Source organism: Nycticebus coucang, chromosome 1, assembly GCF_027406575.1.
Source record: "Nycticebus coucang isolate mNycCou1 chromosome 1, mNycCou1.pri, whole genome shotgun sequence".
Taxonomy (NCBI): domain Eukaryota; kingdom Metazoa; phylum Chordata; class Mammalia; order Primates; family Lorisidae; genus Nycticebus; species Nycticebus coucang.
In genome coordinates, this window is record NC_069780.1 from 66,489,681 (window position 1) to 66,513,651 (window position 23,971).

Below are 23,971 nucleotides of genomic sequence, written 5' to 3' on the forward strand. Positions count from 1 at the left end.
GGTGAAAGGATTAAAAATGTCCACTGGACTTTTGAAAAACTCGATACCCAAAATTTTACCTGACTTATCAATATTCTCCATTAATGTGAACGCCTTAAACTGTTCTCTAAAGAAGCATCAGTTAGCTGACTGGATACAAAAACTCAGGCCAGATATTTGTTGCATACAAGAGTCACATCTTACCTTAAAAGACAAATATAGACTCAGGGCGAAAGGATGGTCATCCATATTTCAGGCAAATGGTAATCAGAAAAAAGCAGGTGTTGCAATTTTATTTGCAGATACAATAGGCTTTAAACCAACAAAAGTAAGGAAGGATAAGAATGGTCACTTCATATTTGTTAAGGGTAATACTCAATATGATGATGTTTCAATTATTAATATCTATGCACCCAACCAGAATGCACCTCAATTTATAAGAGAAACTCTAACAGACATGAGCAACTTGATTTCCTCCAGCTCCATGATAGTCAGAGATTTCAACACTCCTTTGGCAGTGTTGGATCCATCATCCAATAAGAAGCTGAGCAAAGAAATTTTAGATTTAAACCTAACCGTCCAACATTTGGATCTAGTAGACATCTACAGAACATTTCATCCCAACAAAACTGAATACACATACTTCTCATCAGCCCACGGAACTTACTGCAAAATCGATCACATCTTAGGTCACAAGTCTAACCTCAGTAAATTTAAAGGAATAGAAATTATTCCCTGCATCGGACCACCATGGAATAAAAGTTGAGCTGAGTAACATCAGGAATCTGCATACTCATAACAAAAACATGGCAGTTAAATAACCTTATGCTGAATAATAGCTGGGTCAGAGATGAGATTAAGAAGGAAATTGCCAAATTTTTGGAACAAAACCACAATGAAGGCACGAATTATCAGAACCTCTGGGATACAGGAAAGGCAGTCCTAAGAGAAAAATTTATAGCACTGCAAGCCTTCCTCAAGAGAACGGAAAGAGAGAAAGTTAGCAACTTAATGGGACATCTCAAGCAACTGGAAAAGGGAGAACGTTCCAACCCCAAACCCAGTAGAAGAAAAGAAATAACCAAAATTAAAGCAGAATTAAATGAAATTGAAAACAAAAGAATTATATGACAGATGAATAAATCAAAAAGTTGGTTTTTTGAAAAGGTCAATGAAATAGATAAACCTTTGGCCAACCTAATCAGGAAAAAAAGAAAATAACAACAGACTTCTCAGAAATTCAAAAAATCCTTAATGAATATTACAATAAACTTTATTCTCAGAAATATGAAAATCTGAAGGAAATTGACCAATACTTAGAAGCACGTTACCTTCCAAGACTTAGCCAGACTCAAGTGGAAATGTTGAACAGGCCCATTTCAAGTTCTGAAATAGCATCAACCATACAAAACCCCCCTAATAAGAAAAGCCCGGGACCAGATGGTTTCATGTCAGAATTCTACCAAACCTTTAAAGAGGAATTAGTACCTATATTACTCAACCTGTTCCAAAAGGTAGAAAAAGAAGGAAGACTATCCAACATGTCTATGAAGCAAACATCACCCTGATTCCCAGACCAGGAAAAGACACAACAAGAAAAGAAAATTATAGACCAATATCACTAATGAATATAGAGGCAAAAATACTCAACAAGATCCTAACAGAATCCAGCAACACATCAAACAAATTATACATCATGACCAAGTCAGTTTTATCCCAGGGTCTCAAGGCTGGTTCAATATCCGTAAATCTATAAGTATAATTCAGCACATAAACAAATTAAAAAACGAAGACCATATGATTCTCTCAATCGATGCAGAAAAAGCTTTCGATAATATCCAGCATCCCTTCATGATCAGAACACTTAAGAAAATTGGTATAGGAGGGACATTTCTTAAACTGATAGAGGCCATCTACAGCAAACCCACAGCCAATATCATATTGAATGGAGTTAAATTGGAATTATTTCCACTCAGATCAGGAACCAGACAAGGCTGCCCATTGTCTCCATTGCTCCTTAACATTGTAATGGAAGTTTTAGCCATCGCAATTGGGAAGAAAAGGCAATCAAGGGTATCCATATAGGGTCAGAAGAGATCAAACTATCGCTCTTCACAGATGATATGATTGTATATCTGGAAAACACTAGAGATTCTACTAGAAAACTCTTAAAAGTGATCAAGGAATACAGCAGCGTCTCAGGTTACAAAATCAACATTCATAAATCGGTAGCCTTTATATATACCAACAATAGTCAAGTTGAAAAAACAGTTAAGGACTCTATCCCATTCATAGCAGTGCCAAAGAAGATGAAATATTTGGCAGTTTATCTAACAAAGGACGTGAAAGATCTCTATAAAGAGAATTATGAAACTCTAAGAAAAGAAATAGCTGAAAATGTTAACAAATGGAAAAACATACCATGGTCATGGCTGGGAAGAATCAACATCGTTGAAATGTCCATACTACCTAAAGCAATATATAATTTTAACGCAATCCCTAATAAAGCTCCACTGTCATACTTTAAAGATCTGGAAAAAACAATACTTCGTTTTATATGGAATCAGAAAAAAGCTCGAATAGCCAAGACATTACTCAAAAATAAAAACAAAGCAGGAGGAATCACGCTACCAGACCTCAGACTATACTACAAATTGATAGTGATCAAAACAGCATGGTACTGACACAAAAACAGAAAAGTAGATGTCTGGAACAGAATAGAGAACCAAGAGATGAATCCAGCTACTTACCATTATTTAACCTTTGACAAGCCAATTAAAAACATTCAGTGGGGAAAAGATTCCCTATTTAACAAATGGTGCTGGGTGAACTGGCTAGCAACCTGCAGAAGACTGAAACTGGATCCACACTTTTCACCATTAACAAGATAGACTCTCACTGGATTAAAGATTTAAACTTAAGACATGAAACTATAAAAATACTAGAAGAGAGTATAGGGAAAATCCTTGAAGAAATCGGCCTGGGTGAGTATTTTATGAGGAGGACCCCCCCAGGCAATTGAAGCAGCTTCAAAATACACTACTGGGACCTGATCAAACTAAAAAGCTTCTGCACAGCCAAGAACACAGTAAGTAAAGAAAGCAAACAGCCCTCAGAATGGGAGAAGATATTTGCAGGTTATGTCTCTGAAAAAGGTTTAATAACTAGAATCCACAGAGAACTCAAACGTATAAGCAAGAAAAGAACAAGTGATCCCATTGCAGGCTGGGCAAGGGATTTGAAGAGAAACTTCTCTGAAGAAGACAGGTGCGCGGCCTACAGACACATGAAAAATGCTCATCATCTTTAATCATCAGAGAATTGCAAATCAAAACTCCTTTGAGATATCATCTAACTTCAGTGAGACTAGCCTATATCACAAAATCCCAAGACCAGAGATGTTGGCGTGGATGTGGAGAAAAGGGAGCACTTCTACACTGCTGATGGGAATGCAAATTAATACATTCCTTTTGGAAAGATTTATGGAGAACACTTAGAGATCTAAAAATAGATCTGCCATTCAATCCTATAATTCCTCTACTAGGCATATACCTAGAAGACCAAAAATCACATCACAACAAAGATATTTGTACTAGAATGTTTATTGCAGCCCTATTCATAATTGCTAAGTCATGGAAAAAGCCCAAGTGCCCATCGATCCACGAATGGATTAATAAAGTGCGGTATATGTACACCATGGAATATTATGCAGCCTTAAAGAAGATGGAGACTTTACCTCTTTCATGTTTACATGGATAGAGCTGGAACATATTCTTCTTAGTAAAGTATCCCAAGAATGGAAGAAAAAGTATCCAATGTACTCATCCCTACTATGAAACTAATTTATGGCTTTCACATGAAAGCTATAACCCAGTTACAACCTAAGAATAGGTGGAAGGGGGAAAGGGAGGGAGGCAGAGTGAGGGGGATTGGTGGGATTACACATGTGGTGCATTTTACAAGGCTATATGTGAAACTTAGTTAATATGGAATGTAAATGTCTTAGCACAATAACTAAGAAAATGCCAGGGAGGCTATGTTAACCAGTGTGATGAAAATGTGTCAAACGGTCTATGAAACTAGTGTATGGTGCCCCATGATCACATTAATGTACACAGCTATGATTTAATAAAAAAAAAGCTGATGTTAAAACAACTTTATAAATATGTCAGAAGAGTAAAAGATAATTAACTTAAGACAACAATAAAATATGACTAGGATGTGCATTTCAAATTTTAAGATAGCCTAAACTACTTACAAAAGCCAAAAGATTGGACAAAAAATTGTACTTATAGTGGATAAAAAAGATATTTGAATTCTTGGAATAAGTGCTAAATGATTAGAAAAATTAGGCCGAATCTCTTGGTGAACAATAGATGAGTGTTTCCTTCTACACTTGGAGAGGCTCATGTGGATGCAGGACTTAGAACTGGATAAAATAAATCAGAGTATGAGTACCAATCAATCATCAGTGAAAAGGGCTTAGAAAAAATTGATTTATACCTCTTTAAAGACTCTTGATAGAGAAATAAAATATGAATTAAACTACAAAAAATGAGAGAAATCTTTTTCCAAAGAAACTGTAAGACTTGATTCAAAATGCTATCTTCATAGAAGCAACTAGCATGATTCAATAAATTTGATTCATTAATTTCTTTTCTCACTATGTTGCCCTTGGTAGAGTGCTGTGGCATCACAGCTACAGCAATCTCAAACTCTTGGGCTTAAGACATTCTCTTGCCTTAGCCTCCCAAGGAGCTGCAAGGAGCTGGGACCATAGGTGCCCACCACAATGCCTGTTTCTTTTTTTTTTTTTTTTTGTGGTTGTTTAGGGGCCCAGGCTGTGCTTGAACCCGCCAGTCTCGGTGCATGTGGCTGGCACCGTAACCACTGTGCTACGGGCACCAAGCCAATTTATTAATTTCTTGATGGCTAATGTTTCAAGAAATTCTGGGGAGATCAGCCAGTAAGTAATAGAACCCATCATTCACTAAATCATTAATCAAATATTTATGATTGTCAATTATGTGGCAGGTATTACATTAGATACTGCATCTACAATAATTAGCAAAATGTACATGACCTCTGATCTCAAAGAGCTTATGGTCCAGGATGGAAAGGAGATGATAGGCAAATAACCCAGGTATAATATGTATACTATACTAAGTGATAGAAAACTAAAGTAGGGAGAGTTGGTAATTGGGGAACTGAATTTGCATGGTACGGGAGGGGCCAGGAAAAGCCTCTCTGAGAAAGTAATATTTAAAGGTAAATGCAAAGGACAGGAAGGATTGACTTTCCTACGCATAGGACAAAGGAAGCAGCATATGATAAAGGAAATGAAAAGGGAAGAAAGAAGTATATAAGAAGTGCTGTTTCTGAGTATGTATTGTTTTTCAAGGATGCTTTAATTCCAATCTTTCCAGCATTTGTATTCTATTCTGTACATAAAGAAAGTGAGGCTCAGGGAGAGAAGTAATTTAGCCAGAGCTACACATGGTTACTTAAAGACAAGTTCAAAGGTAAGTCTAACTTCACTCTCTATTCCTTTCCATCACAGCTCTAAGGTTAAAAGATTAAATTATTCATTCCTCACTAAATGGCGTTAAAGTTCTAAGCCTATGAAATGTAGTTCAGCTTTACATGCCAATTTATATGTTTATATTTTAAAAGCCATATTTTGATTTGTATCCATGTAATATTTTATGCATATAAAGTCAGTTGCTTAAATGGCATTTTTTCCACCAAAGACTTTAAAGCCGCTTACAGGATACACACAAACACTGTACTAACAATTTCATGACATTACCTTATATTTGCATGGCACTCTAAAATTTTATAAAGGGTTCTTACACAAATTTTAGGATATTTAAGGTATTTACATTTCTTACTTAAAAAGCACAAAGATAAACAGTAAAGTTTACTACACGAACTATATATCACATGCTAGATAATATCAATGTTTCTGGATAAAACTTCTGGAAAGACTGTCTCCATTAACTGTTAATACTTTCAACTTCCTATGATAGGCTGAAGAATGGTCCTCAAAGATGTCCGTACACACTTGGATCCTGCAAATGTTACCTCACATAGCAAAAGAGGCTTTGCAGAAGGAAATAAGGTTGCTAATCAGCTGACTTTAAAATGGGGAAAATATCCTGGATTATCCAAGTGGGCCCGTGTAATTGTAAGAGCTCTTAAAAGTGGAAGAAGTCACAAAGAAATAGGCAAGAGTGAGAGGTGTGCTAGCCACCATTCCACCTTGAAAATGAAGGAAAGGAGCCAAAACAAGGAATGGAGTTGCCCTCTAGAGCTCAAAACAACCCTCATCTGACAGTCAGTAAAGAAAATAGGGACTTCAACCATAGCTACTGAATTCTATCACCCAATTGGATACAGAAGCAGATTCTCCCCAGAGCTTCTAGTAAGAAGTGCTTTCCTGCCAATGCCTTGATTGCCTTTTGACCTGTGTCAGACTTCTGACCTACAAAACTGTGAGAAAATAAATCTGTGTTGCTTTAAGTTGCTAAGTTTGTGGTAAGTTGTCATAGCAGCAATGAAAAACTCATATTCTTCCTATCATTCCTATACTCCAGGCTTCTTTGAAACTCTGAAACTGTTTCTACTAAGTAAGTCTTAGTTGATAAGTGCAATAATAGCTTTTTCATTCTACCATGACCTGTTGCCCCTTCTGACCTTGCTATGTCTGCCTCCTTTTGGGAAGCCTCTCTTCCCCTGATTTCTATAATACCATCCCTGATTCTCTTCCTTTTCTCTGCTTCCTTCATAGGTACTTTCTCTAATCCTATGTATTAGATTGTTAAGAGTTTCTTTGGGGTCTGTTTCCAAGTCTTCTTGTTACATTATAAATACCCTTGGCTTCTACTTATAAAAGCTAAGGAGTGCCAAACTTTATTAACAGCATAAAGGTCATGTTTTAGTTTCAAATCCTTATCTATCTTCAGTGATTCACCAAAGACTCTAGTAATGTGAACTTGTTCTTTCCTCTCCAAAACCTGCTTCTCTACCAACTGCGGGGTTTAAGGCATCCTCCTGCTTTTGCCTCCCCAGTAGCTGGGACCATAGGTTCCTGCCACAATGCCCAGCTCATTTTTCTACTTTTAGTAGACATGGTCTTGGTCTTGCTCAGGCTTCTCTCAAAGTCCTAAGCTCAAGCAATCCTCCCACCTCAGTTTCCCATGAAAACTACATTTAAAAGTTTTAGTCATCATGTGGCTTCAGGAACCCAAGTGTAGAATGATACAATAGAAAGCATACTGAACTTGGCATCATCACACCAAGTTTCCACTTCTATTATTAAAAAGGCAAGTGATTAAAACATCTCTGGGCCTGTTTTCTCACTTGTGAAGTGAACTACATCATAATCTCTAGGTCCATGAAAGTTGAAAATTCAAGTTTCTAATTAAGAACACTAAAAATTATTAGGTACTAAAAACAATTAGTGGGTGGCGCCTGTGGCTCAAGGAGTAGGGCGCCGGTCCCATATGCTGGAGGTGGCGGGTTCAAACCCAGCCCCGGCCAAAGAAAAAACAAACAAACAAAAAAAAAAAAAGAGTGAATAAAAACAATTAGTAAAGGTAATTTACAGCACTAATCAATTTCTACAAACATATCCTATAATACATCATTTACACACAATAATTAACCTTGTCAATGTAAACTAAAAATAAAATCTGAAGCCCCTAACCAACTGAATGGACTCCCTCTTAGCTAAGGGGACCCCAGAGACACCTTAAAAACTGAGTTTTGGTGACCAGGGATAGGAGATCTGACAAAACCTCATTATACCCCCTCCTTTTTGCAGTTTAGATACAACTGAACAACATTAATTTAAATATATCACAATACTAACAGAATGGACCCTTTGTAGTAGTAAAACACCAAATTATAAACAACATCTAAGGCCATCCCAGGCCAGAGTTAAGTCACCCACCCCTACATAGAAAGAAAACGTTAGGTTCTAATTGTCTGGGGAAGGTCTTATGATTCAGAGCTTACATCTATCTGTCCTTGAGTAAAGAATCTTGAGTCACTCAAACTGTACGGATTCCTATTTTTGTACTGATTAATACATAACCTACTCACATTGAGAAGGACAGTTCTAGTTCTGAATTAATAAGTTTTACTGATTGTCCTGCACATAAAACATTTTAGCCTGTATGCTGAAATCTGAAGCCAATGACTATAACTTCTGTAGTGAACCCTCAATGAGAAAAGACAATTCCCATATAAGAAAACTTCCTCCTTCTTCCTAGACTTTCTTATAAAAGCATTGTAACAAAATTTGGAAAATACTCAATTTTGTTGGTGTGTATTTCTGGGCCACAGTCAAGTCGTATTGGCTCAGAATAAACCTCTTCAAAATAACTTACAGAGTTTGGCTTTTCCATTATCAAATAAGTAGATAAGACAAAGAAGAGAGAATATCTTGTTCAAGGATTTGGGGTAAGATGTAAATGTACTTGGAAGATCAAATCAATCAGATATAAAGGCAAAACTATAAACTGAAAAGAGGTCAGATTTATAAATACCAAAAGGAAGGTTATCTATAGTAATGTAAAAAATTTAAAGTACATAAAACCATAACCCGGGATTGGGTTTTTGCCTGTTGTATGCACCAAAAGTTTCAACATAAATTAACCCTCTTCTAACTTGAGGCTTCTTCCCATAGCCAAGTTATTTACTTTCTACCTTCTCCTGAGCTTTATTACCATTGGCTTTTAAATCCCAAGCAAATGCCTTCTTCTTGTTGCTTGGGCTGATGCTATAAATAAAATCAGTTTAAGTGTCCGATTGATAGTAAACAGGGTTGGGGCGATAATGAGTCCCTAGTAATTAGGGCCTCACTGGATCCCACGCAACCCTTTGGGTTCTTTCCCAGCTGCGCACACCTGGCTCCGCGCGGAGTTATCTAGGGAGTGGCCCCTGATGGCCACTGCTGCTCTGAGGGCTGGGTCCCTTCTCCTAGACAGAGGTGGGATTGAGTAAACCGAGCCTATTTTGGTTTCGTTTGCGGTTTTGTGAGGCGTAGGCAGCAGAACCAGCAGAACCTGGACGCTCCCCAGACCCCTCCCCAGTCCTCGGGGGCGCGCTCCGGGCTCCGAGCTTGGAACGAGGCGGAAATGGCAACCGCTGGAATAACGGACTCGGCTCCCCGCGGCTCCATAAGCCTGCAGTGGGAGGCCGGGCTGGGCAGGGCTCCTGGTGTCTCCGCGCCTGCCCCTGCCCCAGCCCCAGAGCAGCAGGTGGACACAGCAGCCCCGCTGGCCCGAGGTGGCATCGACTCCCTCCATCCAGCGCTGGCTTTCTTCGCATCAACAAGGCGGGCAAAGCCCACCCAAGACCCTCGCTCGCTGCACCTCCATCGCCAAACTCAATATCCAGCCCTTCACCTGGCCCCGATCCGTTTAGCCTGTTCGGGCTGCAAAATAAAGAGGTGTGGCCCAGGAGTCCCCACCCTGAGGGACGCAGGCACAACTCCGATGCCTCACCCCAGCCTGAGCACAAGGGGCCGCGGGAAGGTGGCCTGCTGCTCACGCACCTGTTTTGAGGGCCTGTTTTCGGCAGCGGCAGCTCAGATGACCGAATCGCTGCCACTTGGTCCCGGCGTCTCCCCAGACGAATCCCGCTGCCGGCCGCGCAGCAGCGACTCCTAACTGCGCAGGCGCGTGCGGCGGCAAGCAGGGTGAGGCGGCTGCGGGAGGCGCCAGGGGCGCGCGCGCACCTGCACGTGGGGCTCAACCGCCGCGCAGCCGCGCCCCCGCGCCCCCGCGCCCCCGAGCCCCCGCGCCGCCTCGCAGCCGAGCGCCGCGGCTCGGGGGTAGCAAGGAATTCCTTCTTGTTAGTCCAGAGACTTTTCCTCTTCTGAGCGCCTTGCTCTCTGTACAAACAAAGGGATTCTTCCCTCTGTTTTACAAGTCCTGAATTTTATGTAAATCATGTTTTTGAACACAGTCCAGTTACAGGTGCAGGCAGGTTAGTGCTCTGCGTTTTTTCTAGAGTTCAGTATGTGAAGAGATGAGCAGTCATTGTGGTAAGCCGGGAGCCTTCCTACTTCGTTTCTGTGTGTGTGATAAATATAGACATGTTAAATGTTAACATAGTAAATACATTATGCATAAAACGATGTATCCTTTTTCTTTCTTAATACTACTGAAAAGAATTGCCAACATTTCTTGTGCTCACTCTGCTCTGTTTTATATTTATTAACTCATTTAAACTGTCCAACAAACCAGTGGGGAAAGCGATAACTTGCTGGAATGTATACAGCTAGTAAATAGGGGAAGCAAGATTTGAATCAGCCCTGTCTCTCTCACAGCCTGTAGTTCCAACCAAACAGTAAAATAAAAATGCAATGCAGGTTCTGCGCCTGTAGCTCAAGCAGCTAAGGCGCCAGCCACATACACAAGGGCTGCCGGGTTCGAATCCAGCCCAGGCCTGCCAAACAACAATGACAACTACAACCAAAAATTAGCCAGGTGTTGTGGCGGGCGCCTATAATCCCAGCTACTTGCGAGGCTGAGGCAAGAGAATCGCTTAAGCTCAGGAATTGGAGGTTGCTGTGAGCTGTGATGTCACAGCATTCTACCCAGGGCTACAGCTTAAGGCTCTGTCTCAAAAAAAAAAAAAATGCAATGTAGACATGATATTGAATCATAACATTTTCTCTGTAGATGTTGGATAGTGCAGTTTTTTACTTCCTATATTTTATAATAAATCTTGACCTGAAATTTCATATAATCATGATTTAAATTTTATTAGAAGAACAGCGTTTAGTTGACCTGTTAGTGTAATAGCTCTGTCGAAGCGTCTCAGATTAAAAGATTGATGGCATTCCATGCACAACATGTGATTATTGAATAAGGGTCAAGGTCATTGAACTTTTTTTCCACATTGTTTCCTTAATAAGGCTACCACGTCTAGAGCTTGGATGCTGTCCTCTTGAAGAGTTTTTGGATACTGTTTAAATTTACTTGTTAAAAAAGAGACACATTTTATTTGAGGTACTTTGCAACATTGTATTTCCCCGCATTGCTGTCTTCCGTCTTTCCAGCTTCTATTATTCAACATAATTCTGTGGCCCATAACAAATACGCTTGATTTCCTAGAGAAAGATTTGTGAAGGGTGCATTCAGAGTTTGCAATAAAGAAGCTGAATACTAAAAACATAAAAATAGGGATTTGGGGGCTAAGATTTAGTTTTACCTTGGTCACACAGTACTCCAAACCTTAAGTTTTGACTGGCTGCTACATTCACTGTCCCCATTAAATTAAACTGTGTCTCCATAAAATCTTCTAAAAAAGTTTGCCCCAACCCTCAGTTCCTGTACCATTTCTCTGGTTGAGATTCCAACTGCTTTAGAAATGGTTGCCAAGAGTTACTAACTGATCCTCACCAGTCAGAAGTTCCTACCTACCCCGTTTCCCGGAAAATAAGACATCCTCCGAAAATAAGACCTACTTACAGGACAGATAAGACGTCCCTTGAAAATAAGACCTAGCCCATCTTTGGGAGCACACCTTAAATAAGACACTGTTTTATTTTCGGGGAAACAGGGTACACTTTGTATATACAATCAGTTGATTTAATCCTCAACTCATTCAAAAGCTCCCAATGACCCTTTATTACCTACAGAATCAAATCTGATTCCCAACCCTGAAATTCAAGGCTTTAACCTCCACCTTAAGCTCCACCATTATTTGCCATGTAGTGAAAGGTTGATTGAATATAATATTTAAAATTTTAAAAGGCAGTTTTTCACCAGAATAATATAGAGTGATAATAATGTAAGAGAAATAAAAATAATCTGACAAGACCAGTGGTGCGGCTCTTTCAGAATGATGTGGTGTTTTGAAATACAAGAGAAAGAGTCCTAGAAGGTAAAGCTGAGTGGGAGAATTGTGAAGTACTCTGACCCATCAGAGTAGAAGAGACATTTAGGGAAAGCCTAAGATGACCTAATGTGGTTGGAGAGGCCAGGGTAATTAGATAGCAAGAAAAACATTAAAAGCAGGAAATGTCCCTGCTAGCTGATGGAACAGACTGATGGAGAGCATTCTTTATAATCAAAATAATGGCTATTTTTATTACTGGTCTACTAATGGTATGTTGCGCTATATACTTGATCTAAAAGTATTATTCATATTTTACTTATGAGGAAATAGGCCTAGGTAAGTTATGTAACTTGTTCAAGCTCACACAGTTGTAAAAGTATGGAATGAGAATATGAAGCCTGTGTTCTTTCTATAACGCTTTGCCATTTGAAAAATATTCCTCTGATTCTCAGATTTACAAAGCTAGGAGGAGTGAAGTTATCACCCAAATATAATGAGTGAAATCAGAGCCCAGATAATTAAAAAAAATTTTAAATACTTCTGTAGTTTAATATATTGAGAAATATATTTTTAAAAACGGTATAGAAAACAGAGAAAAGGAAATGAGCACTCTGTTTTCTCTGTTCTCTCTTGTAAAGCAGGCACAAAGATTATCTCAAAGATGGTATTTCTTTGAACAGAGAGGTTATGGGAAGACTTGAAAAATAATTGGAAAAATTCCTATAGGTCTTCAATGCAGAAGACGTAATTGAAAAGTGAAGTATCTTTAGTAGTATATTCAGTAGGTCATGTGATTTTTTTATTATTCTGTCAAAGAGAAAATTATTGTCTGAACAAATTTATAGGTCACTAGTTGAAGTAAAGTAGTTAAGAGGGTATATTTTCTTTTTTCTTTTTTTTTTTTTTTGTAGAGACAGAGTCTCACTGTACCACCCTCGGGTAGAGTGCCGTGGCGTCACCCGGCTCACAGCAACCTCTAACTCTTTGGCTTACGTGATTCTCTTGCCTCAGCCTCCTGAGTAGCTGGGACTGAGGCACCCGCCACAACGCCCGGCTATTTTTTTGTTGCAGTTTGGCCGGGGCTGGGTTTGAACCCGCCACCCTCGGCATATGGGGCTGGTGCCCTACTCACTGAGCCACAGGCGCCGCCCTATAAATTTATTTTTTTATTTTTATTTTTATTTTCTTCGCAGTTTTTGGCCGGGGCTGGGTTTGAACCTGCCACCTCTGGCATGTGGGGCCAGCGCTCTACCCCTTTGAGTCACAGGCGCTGCTCCAAGAGGGTATATTTTAAAATGTGATAAAATGGCAAAACTAGCAGGTGATAAAATTTGAAATTGTGGTTAATCTCCTTGGCTGTGATCTATGTATATATAGTAAAATTTAAATGTATAATTATATAATAAATGTCATATTATTTAAAAACGAAGAATACCAAACAATAATAATAGTCATCATTGTTTTCTTCCGGGTTTTGTCCAGAATTCTTCTAATTAATGTGTATGGTTAGCAGAATCAGTTTTTATTTTGTATCTCAAGATAAAACCCACAAGAAACATTACTTGATTTCAGGACTTATAGAAAAAATACATGTATAGTTATCAAAAGGTCATGGTATTGGTATCAAGATAGACTAATAAATGAATGGAAAAGAATAGATTCTAGGTACACATCCACATGTGCCATGGTTTGGCCTGGAAGCCAAGGTCATGCTCTTGAAATTCTCAGCTTATAGAACTATGAACTAAATAAACCTCTTTTCTTTAATAAAATGTCCAGTCTCAGGTCTTCTGTTATAGCAACACAGGACAGACTAGGACAGTATAGACAACCGATTTTCCACAAAGTTACAAAGGCAATTAGTAGAGGATACCATAGTCTTTTCAAAAACTGGTGGTGGAACAATTGGATATTCACATATACTAAATTGTTCAATCCATACCTCAAACGATATAGAAGTTATACTCAATGTGAATCACAGCCCAAAATACAAAACTTAAAACTACAAAGCTTCTCGAAGCATGATTTTGAGTCATGCTAATGGACTGAACTGTGTCCCCCTCATTCATACGGTGAAATGCTAACCCCCCACATGACTATATTGGCATTTAAGAGGGGTGATTAAGGTCAAATGAAGTTATGAAGATAGAGCCCTGATTACAATAGAACTTGTTTTTTGTTTGTTTGTTTGTTTTTGAGAAGAGGAAGAGACTCTAAGAGTTGGTGAGAGCCCGAGATGAGATGACCTAACTGATTTGTAATTGGAACTGAAATTGGAGGGGTCTCTCTCAGCTATCTGAGCACAGCAAGAAGGCAGCAATCTGCAGGCCAGATAGAGAGCCTTCACCAGAAACTGACCACGTTGATATGCTGGTCTCTAACTTCTGACATCAGCAACTCTGAGTGTTGTTGAAGCCACTCAGTCTCTGGGATTTTGTTATGTCAGCCCAAGAAGACTAATATGGGTTAGGGAAATATTTCTTAGATATGACACCAATCGTATGACTCATAAAAGAAAAAAGTTTGATAAATTAGAGCTCATCAAAATTAAAATTCTGCTCATGAACTCCTTATTTGTAAAAATTTGAATGTTACTTTGTAAGTGCACATTTTGATTAGTTTTAAATGACAATTTAACAAATTATTATTAATGTGGGCTTTTAAAATTGCCCAAGATTATTAAGAAGCCTTTCCAGCTGGAAATTGGCTCCACAAAACATAGTGAATTTCCTAAATTAAATTTGTGACACTTAAATAGTAAATTGTAGACATGAAAGGACTATTGACAGACTATAACCAGGGAAGCTTCACCTCAATGGAACCTGAACCTGTGAAGCTAGCTGATGGTTATTTGAAGAAGTACAGATGGTGACCTGGGACAGAGAAAACTGATAAAAAGCATGGGAAGAGTGTTACATTAGAGACTACAGTATAATTAGAGTCAGATGAAAACAGATTCAGAAAACCTGCTTGTTAAAGTGTTATTTATGTTTGAAGTTATAAGAAATATATGTTTGAAGTTATAAGCCACTGAAATATTGGAGCTGCATGTTACTGCAGCATAAATCAGCCTATCTGCTGTTTGGCAGACTGTATTTATCCAGGGATGAAAGTACTTCTTAGGATTCTGTTAGGAAACCTGTTACTATAGTGTATGATACTATTAGGTCTAAGAAAAAAAAAAGCCAGGGATGCTGAAAAAGCCTTTGAAAAAATTTAACAGCTATTTCCCATAAAAACATGTTAAAAATTGCAATGAAGGAAATAAACACTCCCATACACCATGAGAATACAAAATAATACAACTCCAATGGAGGAGATTTGGTGATATATAAGAAAATCGTATAGCATTTAAAACCACAGTGTGACAAAATTATATAACTCAGATAGCAGGCATCTGGTAACATATAAGAAAACTACACAGCACTCAAAATCACAATGAGATATCACTTATTGGATGCTAGAAAAGCTAAAATTAAAGACTGATCCTACTAAGCAATGGTAAATACGTGCAGCAACTGGAACTCTCATGCTTGGCTGGTGGAAATCTCATATAACATTGGAAAATAGCTTAGCATTTTCTTAAACCATTAAAGAGATGCATCCTAGTCATTTCAAATATAGTTGTTCAACTGTACTTCCACCCAAAGATTTGTACATAAATGCCTGTAGTATTTTTATTTGTAATAGCCAAACACTGGAAATAATCCAAATGCCCATTAAAGGGTAGACATGATAACTAAGCATATTAACTGAATAAAAGGCAGAAGCCATGATTCTATTCTCATGATAGATAGATTAGGTGAATGAAAGGGTGGATATATAGATAAGCAAAAGCTCTTTGTAATAGAATGTTGCCTAAATATGGAAAGAAGATAGAATGATAAAAATCAATATATTACAATGATTATAGTAAAATGAATCAGATAAAAATGGTTGATAAATGCTAAATCCGGGGTAGTGAGAGAGTAAAGTCTGATGAAGAACAGGACATTTAAAGAGTCACAAAGTTTGTTCACACAGATTACTTATTAATTATAAATTTTAAAAATGGAACTATATGGAAGGCAAAGCAAGCAACACCTTAAATGAGTGTTCAAAATTAACATCACCACTAAGGGGCACATGGATATCATATGTTTCAGGTAAATTACCCTGAAAAGATCACACATCATTTATAAGGTATTCCCACCAAAATTTCATAACTTACATCCAATTATGAGAAAATATCACAAATCCATGCTGTGAGACAATTTTGGAGAGTAACTGGCTTGGATTCTTCAAAAATTCTTATGTTATAAAGGTAAGAAAATGTGGAGTCAACATTTTCAGACTAAAAGAAACTAAAAAGACATGACAACATGTAAAATTTTATTCTAGACTAAATCCTGTAATGGAAGAATGCTATAAATGATATCACTGAGGCAGCAGACAAAATTAGGATATTGTCTACAGATTAAAGTTTTATATCCATGTTAAATTCCATGAATTAGATCACTATATTGTGGATACAAGAGAAAATTTTGTTTCTAAAATATATATACTGAATTATTAAGTAGTAAAAGGGTACAATATATGCAACCTATTCTCAAGTATTCTCAAATACTTCAGAAAAATGAGATATATAGAGAGATGACAGATAAGAGAAAAATCAAATATAATATTGTGTTAAAAATTAGTAAATACTTTAAGTGAAGATGTATAGAAGTTTTTAGTTCTGTTTATAAACTTTATATATATAAAACAAAAATCTATCAGTATATATAAACTTTCTCCTAATTTATTACATGAATTGCTATAAAAATTAACACAGCATCTAAAAATATATGCCAAGGTTATTAAAGAACAAAAAATATACGACATGTTCCGATAGGACATACCTGCCAGATTTATCTCATGTTATTTGTCCTAATTGTCACAATTCTGCCATAGGATGCAAGAATACATAACAAACCTTGAATCGCCTGTGTTAGCAGAGGGTGCCTTTTTCCCCTCTTTCCAAGACTGGAGACACATTTACCATTACTATTAATTACTAATTATTAGTAGTAATATGTATATGTATTATATGTATTAATATGTATTACTATTATTAGTATTAATGTGTATTACTATGCTGTACTATTTACTTCATATAATCCAGCTGTTCTCAACCTGTGGACCATTGGAAAACACATCCTGCATATCAGATATTTAATTACAGTTCATAACAGTAGCAAAACTACAGTTATGAAGTAGCAATGAAAATAATTTTATGGTTGGGGGTCACCACAACATGAGGAACTGTATTAAAGGATCGCAGCATTAGGAAGGCTGAGAACCACTGATACAGTCAATAATAAATAGTGCAGATGTTGGTGGCTTTCTTATCTTAATGCTTGAGAAAAATTTTGGCCACAGAGATTTTCATTATGTCTCCAATAAAAGAGCTTCTATTTTCTTCAAAAGTAGTTTTACAAAAAAGGATTTCAGGAGAATCTAGTTTCTACAAACTTGTCTGCTATACATTACGATTTGTCTTTATGTTATGTTTGAAGAATAATGATTCTAATAAAGCAAAATTGGTACAAATGCTATAAATTAAAAACTCAGACCAACAAATCAAACACTATTTGCTCTGCTATACCACTGTTATATACAGCAGAGCAAATAGTCTGGGGTTCCTCAAATCTCCCTTTCCTTATATGTCTCAGACCATAGACCATGGGTGGTAAATGGGGCCCTCCAAATATCCACCATTTGGGATCAGTAGGGATGGGGATGAAAGCTGGGCATCTCTCTTAGACACATTAGAAATATGCCCTAGAAATGCTTTTCTCTGAGCACTTAATTGCTCTTAATCACAAGTCAAGGACAGAGGCAACTAGATTGAGTTTTTAACTTCCTTCTCTTTTTTTCTTCTGGCATCTTTCACTCTCATGGTATCTCAGATGGGGTTCAAATGACTCTTTCTGAAGGCCAAAGCCTCATGCCCTTAAAACCATCTCAGTTTTCTTAGTAACACTCAGCAGTATTTTGAACAACCTCTTTTAATACCTGCGCTAGTGTATAGTTTCAACCTTTCGGGTATTTTGTTCAAGCCTTAGATGATAGGATAAGGAGTCCAAGTCACCGTTTCAATGTTGCTATCTTTTTGAGAAATACTGTACCTAGACTTAGTTTTAATTCTTCATATTAATTCTTCCATATTCTACTGGAATATACTCCAGTAGATATAATTTTAAAAGTTCAAAATTTTGAAATCAATGTGAAAATCACATAAATAAATGAAAGTCTAAAATATAAGTCAAATATAAAATCTTTGAAATAAAGGTGTAATGTCTTTTTCTTAAAGGACAGAATAAAACGGACATGAACAGTTCATTTTTCAAATTCTCTTTATAAATTGATATGTGATACATTTCATATTGAGGTAAATGAGTGAAGTTTTAGCAGTCAAGAATAGAACAATAGTATGAAATTAAGACTTAAATAATACTTGACCGAACAGTAAGAAATAAATGTCTTATTGTTTGCAATAAAGTAATAGTGAGAAGAAAACAGAATAGAATAATAGCAAGAAGAAAAATAGTAGGAAATTTTAATAGATGCATAAAAGTGATGGATTAAGCAGACAAAAATTGGTAAAGAGTTAAAAGATTTGAAGAACAAATTTAAAAGCCTGATATAAGAAAATCCTGCACCCAATAAATAGGAATACTCTTAAAAAAGACATTTTTTAAAAGCACAAAACCAACATTTATAAAAAGAAGTGAATTAACATATTTCAAAAGGAGTGTACAAAAACTGTGCATTCTTTTCTAAGTCATATGGATTCACAGTAATTTTCAAATTTTATTACACACATGAAGTTCTATAACAACAATGCAGTTAAATTAGAAATTAACAGTAAAGATGGGGAAAAAACAATATATTTGAAAAAAACAAAAATGCTCCCAGATAAACCGTTTGTTAAGAAGGCAATAATAATAGAAACTATGAAATCTTTAGAACTGTCAGAATATGTGCATATCAGATGTTTGATAATGGCTTTTAGGGCTAAGTTTTAAATTCAAAAGACAAAAAGATACCATGGCACTACCAGATCCAGGCTTGCTTAATATGTGCTTTCTATTTTTTTAACTGTCTTAAAATAAATAAGAGCATATATGAATTCAGCCAGAACTTGTCTGTGACAATAGTGCATTTATGAACTTTTAACTATTTGAGATTATGTGGTAGCCACAATATCTAAGTCAGTAAAATATGGTTCTTGATTTTTGAAAAACTTCCTTGCTTTTACCATTTTTAAGTTAAATTGTGATAGGGTATGAACAGCGTCTTTTTGTTTTTTTTTTCTTAACCTAAGAGATCATTTAATACTTTCAAGTCTACTAATTTGTTCATTGTGTACTTCTCTTGTAGATAATTATGTATTTTCATTATTGTAATTTCTACGTCATGCTATTAGAAATCAAGGTTCTCTTAGGTTTCCGGTTTTATAGTTTCTTCTTATGCTTGCTATCTTCGTATTTTCTGAAATAAAAACAAAAAACTAATTAACATCTAGAAATAACATTTTAATTCATAAAGATGTGATTATTTCCATGATAATTTCTTAATAATATTTTTTCTTATATTAAGATATCTGGAGATACCACGACCACTACCCCTTATAAACAGATATATACTGGAAAAAGATATAATTATTATGGGATATTAGACAATGTTGATTTTAATACTGTCATGATATTCAAACTATTAAAGGTTGACTTTTCATCTGTGAGAGTACAGGGAAATCTGCATTGTCAGATTATCATTATAGCCAACAAGCTGTTGTTAAGTAATGTACACATATTTTAAAACATTCATTTTATTTAATTTTCATAACTTAAAATATAAATATAGAAAATATTTATGATAACTTAAAGTGAAATCACATATAATAATCCTTTAATTATATATGAAAGAAAGTCAGAGATTAAATACAAATTGAGGACTGAAGAAATTCTACTGTGACTATAGGATAATAGGGGTACTACATTTCGTATGAGATTAGTTTTGAATTTCTTGGTAGTTGAAGGGAAAAAGAAAAAACAAACACAATGGACTGAAAGAATCATGATTGTTCTTTGGGAAGGAATATTTTTTTCTATCAAATTCTATAAGAAATTTGTCACACATATTTTTGCATAAAAGAGAAACGTGTACATATACCACAATTTATTAATCCATTAGTGGGTCGATGGGCACTTGGGCTTCTTCCATGACTTAGCATTTAGGTACACTATGGAATATTATGCAGCCTTAAAAAAGATGGAGACTTTACCTCTTTCATGTTTACATGGATGGAGCTGGAACATACTCTTCTTAGGAAAGTATCTCAAGAATGGAAGAAAAAGTATCCAGTGTACTCAGCCCTACTATGAAACTAACTTATAGCTTTCATATGAAAGCTATAACCCAATTATAGCCCAAGTATATGGGGAAAAGGGAAAGGGAGGAGAGGGAGGGAGGAAGATGGGGGAGGGAGGGTGATTGGTGGGACCACACCTACAGTGCAGCTTACAAGGGTACATGTGAAACTTACTAAATGTAAAATATAAATGTCTTAACACAATAACTAAGAAAATGCCAGGAAGGCTATGTTAACCAGTGTGATGAAAATATATCAAATTGAATGTAAAACCAGCACATTGTACCCCCTGATTACATTAATGTACACAGCTATGATTTAATAAATAAATAAAGGCAAAAAAAATTAAATTAAAAAAAGAGACACATGGAACTTTAAATAACAGTCACACAGTATATTATCCTTTAATAAAAGTCAAGAGCATAACTGTAAACAATAATTCAGTTAAAGCAGTTTTATAGGAAGTATTCTTCTACTCCCTCTTCCTCCATCACCTCCACTAGGCTTGTCAAATTTAGTAATGACTACAACAACAATAAAACAAATGAGACATACAAAAAAGTTGTCTAACTCAAATTCAATTTAATTGGGTATCCTGTATTTTATCTGGCAGCCCTACTCCCAATGCATTTAAATATAAACACTTAGGGTGGTGCCTATGGCTCAGTGGGCAGGGTGACGGCCCCCATATACCGAGTGTGGCAGGTTCAAACCCAGCCCCGGCCAAACTGCAACAGAAAAATAGCCGGGCTGCCTGTAGTCCCAGCTACTCAGGAGGCTGAGGCAAGAGAATCGCCTAAGCCCAAGAGCTGGAGGTTGCTGTCAGCTTTGAGGCCACGGCACTCTGCCAAGGGTGACAAAAAATAAATAAATAAATAAATAAAATAGACACTTAGCTTTATGTCCAGTGCACTGCAATAAAAAGAAAATGACTTTTCATGGAGGATGAAGAATTAGCAAATTCTAGAAAAACACACTATTTGCTTATCACCTAAAAGAAGAACTTTAGGTATTTTATCTGAATTTTCAGAAATTATTCATTTATTATTTTTTTTTTCTGGCTTTTTTTTTTTTTTTTTTTAAACCATTTGACACATTTTTATCACAGTGGTTAACATAGCCTTTCCGGCGTTATCTCAGTTACTGTGCCAAAACATTTACATTCTACATTTACCAAGTTTCGCAAATACCCCTATAATATGCACCACAGGTGTGATCCCACCTATCCCCCTCCCTCTACCCACCCCCCCCTTTCCCACTTCCCCCTATTGTTAAGTTGTAGCTGGGTTATAGCTTTCATGTGAGAGTCCCAAATTAGTTTCATAGTAGGGCTGTGTACATTGGGTATTTTTCTTCCATTCTTGGGATACTTTACTAAGAAGAATATGTTCCAGCTCCATCCATGTAAACATGAAAGAGGTAAAGTCTCCATCTTTCTTTAAGGCTGCATAGTATTAATAAGAAAAAATTTTGTTTCCAAAAGGCATTTTACATTTGTTATAGAGTATGAAATGATAAAGAACATTTAACTTAAAGATCTAAGAAAATTTCAAAAGATCAACAACTATTTAAGAATATGACTAAAAAGACTTGTTTTACCAAATTTTTATTTTTCAACTATAACCTAGATAATTATTATATTTAAAAGTTTTATTGTAAGTGTAATATTAAAATTTAACTGTTTAGGGCAGTGCCCGTGGCTCAGTGAGTGGGGTGCCGGCCCCACATACCGAGGATGGTGGGTTCAAACCTGGCCCCGGCCAAACTGCAACAAAAAAAATAGCTGGGTGTTATGGCGGGCACCTGTAGTCCCAGCTACTCGGAAAGCTGAGGCAAGAGAATCGCCTAAGCCCAGGAGCTGGAGGTTGCTGTGAGCTGTGACACCACAGCACTCTACCAAGGGCGACAAAGTGAGACTCTATCTCTAAAAAAAAATTTAACTGTTTAAGGAACAAATTTTACATATAAGTTTTTTGGAAAGACTTCAAGCAATGAATACTAAGGGAAACAGCAATGAATCTAACACACATAGAATATAAGGATTTAAAATAATATAAAACTAACAAATATCTGATAATTGTCCATATATTTGTAACAATTTTTTATACTTACCACTTTGTTAACGAAGGCTTAATTAAAAGAAAATATGATGTAGTTGCTTAGGAAAGTTGAAAAAGAGTCTTATCCTTGTTATGCCATTTTTCCCAAAGAACAATTCTGATAATTTTTAAAGAAGTTGTTAGAAATATGAAACTCCTAATAGTAGATATCCTGTTAGAAATTTCAAAAATAATTTAAATATAATCACATTTAACATATTATTAAATTAATTTCTGTTTATGTGCTATGAAGCATTAAAAAAGGAAAGAAAGCCAAGGTTATGAGATTAAAAGAGAAATGTGTATGTGTACACTCTACTTAACATGTCATAAATTTACAAAGGTGAGGTTAAAATATTTGGCAAATATAATTAAAGAAAAGAATCCCACTTTGTGCCATTATACTAGCACAAAAAATTGGACAGTATATTCTTTCTGCATCATCTGCACCTATGTTTTATATATTCTGATAGTATAATTTTTGCAAAGAGATTTGTTGCAGTTAGATTTTCATTTTTCTAAGCACTTCTTTGTCTTGACACACACTTTTGTACTTGGATTCCACCTTGCCTGACAGCCAATAGCTAACGCTTACTGAATTCACATTATGTTCTTGGCACTGTTCCAGTCAGTGCAGAACAAGATATAAAGTAGAAAAGCAGAAGGCGGGAGGGTTATGAACAATAGGAGGATGTATACATGCATTTCCCATTCAATTGACAGAAGATTAAAGCAACCATGTCCTTTGCTGTGTGAAGACGTGAGAGGTACAGATGTCAGTAGTATTTCAAAGGGGAGAAACCTTAATAATCATTTAGTTAAAATCCTTCAACGGTACTATGGATGAAGAAAGCGCAGAGGAGTATTAGAGCTTGTCCAATGTCATGTATATGTCCTACCTAGGTCACCAGGACTAAAAACAAGGTGCTTTGACTTTGAGGTCTTTGCTTCTTCTACTCTACCAAAATACTAAGTCAATTGTCAATAATACTGTTTCCAAAAATGATGCAAAATTTAATAACGACTAAAAATCAAACAATTCTGAATTTTTCTTCAACAGTTCTGAATTTTTCTTCCAACAGTGGTTGGAAATAAAAAAAAATCGATACATTTAAGTTGCATAATAAAGTACTTTATTTAAAAAATATTCTTGTATAATTTTTAATTTTGACTAAAATAGTGCATTTTATTATAATTTTCAAAAGAAATTAGTTTTTATTATTTGAATTGCATAGCGAGGAGTGGTAAGGCAAAGAAGGTTATATAAGTTTGATTTTTCTTACCATAATGAATAATATGAGTTTTTAAAAGATGATTGCTCATTTTATAAGTATTCTTCACAACATACAGTTCTGTCATAAGATGAATTGTGCTTGAGCAACCATATTTTATGGTCTGTCTCATGTTATCACTCTTTCTATATGGTATTTTCTAAGTTTATGAAACACTGTATATCATAACTGACGTTACATTTCAAAATCTTACTTTGTAATGTTGTTCTTTACCAGGGAGTGATGAATGTGTACCCACGTGCTGGAAAAGAGAAGGTTTATACAGAATATGGGTTTTCTTTTTTCGTTGTTTACAGTTTCTCTAGGGAAAAAGAGAAAGTTATTTTCTGTAAAAATCTAAATACTTCTTT

The 23,971-nt window shown here is 36.2% G+C and overlaps 2 protein-coding genes across 4 annotated transcripts in view; both read right to left on the reverse strand.

The window, feature by feature from the left end:
- The window catches only part of CLGN (calmegin), a 68,158-nt gene extending 58,502 nt beyond the window's left edge, over nt 1–9,656 (reverse strand). For 2 of the 3 annotated variants that reach the window (XM_053581985.1, XM_053581996.1), the window contains exon 1: nt 9,542–9,656. The gene's annotated coding sequence lies outside the window, so the exon portion shown is untranslated. Of the gene's footprint in view, nt 1–9,491 lie in introns of all 3 variants that reach the window. The other variant, XM_053581990.1, reaches the window with a different exon arrangement.
- Nucleotides 8,965–23,971, reverse strand: part of MGAT4D (MGAT4 family member D) — a 54,784-nt gene continuing 39,777 nt past the window's right edge. The window contains exons 10-11 of the mRNA XM_053597710.1: nt 23,815–23,922; nt 8,965–9,906 (exon numbers count right to left, since the gene is read on the reverse strand). Of these exons, the coding sequence (XP_053453685.1) occupies nt 8,965–9,906; nt 23,815–23,922 (1,050 nt within the window). The remainder of the gene's footprint in view (nt 9,907–23,814; nt 23,923–23,971) is intronic.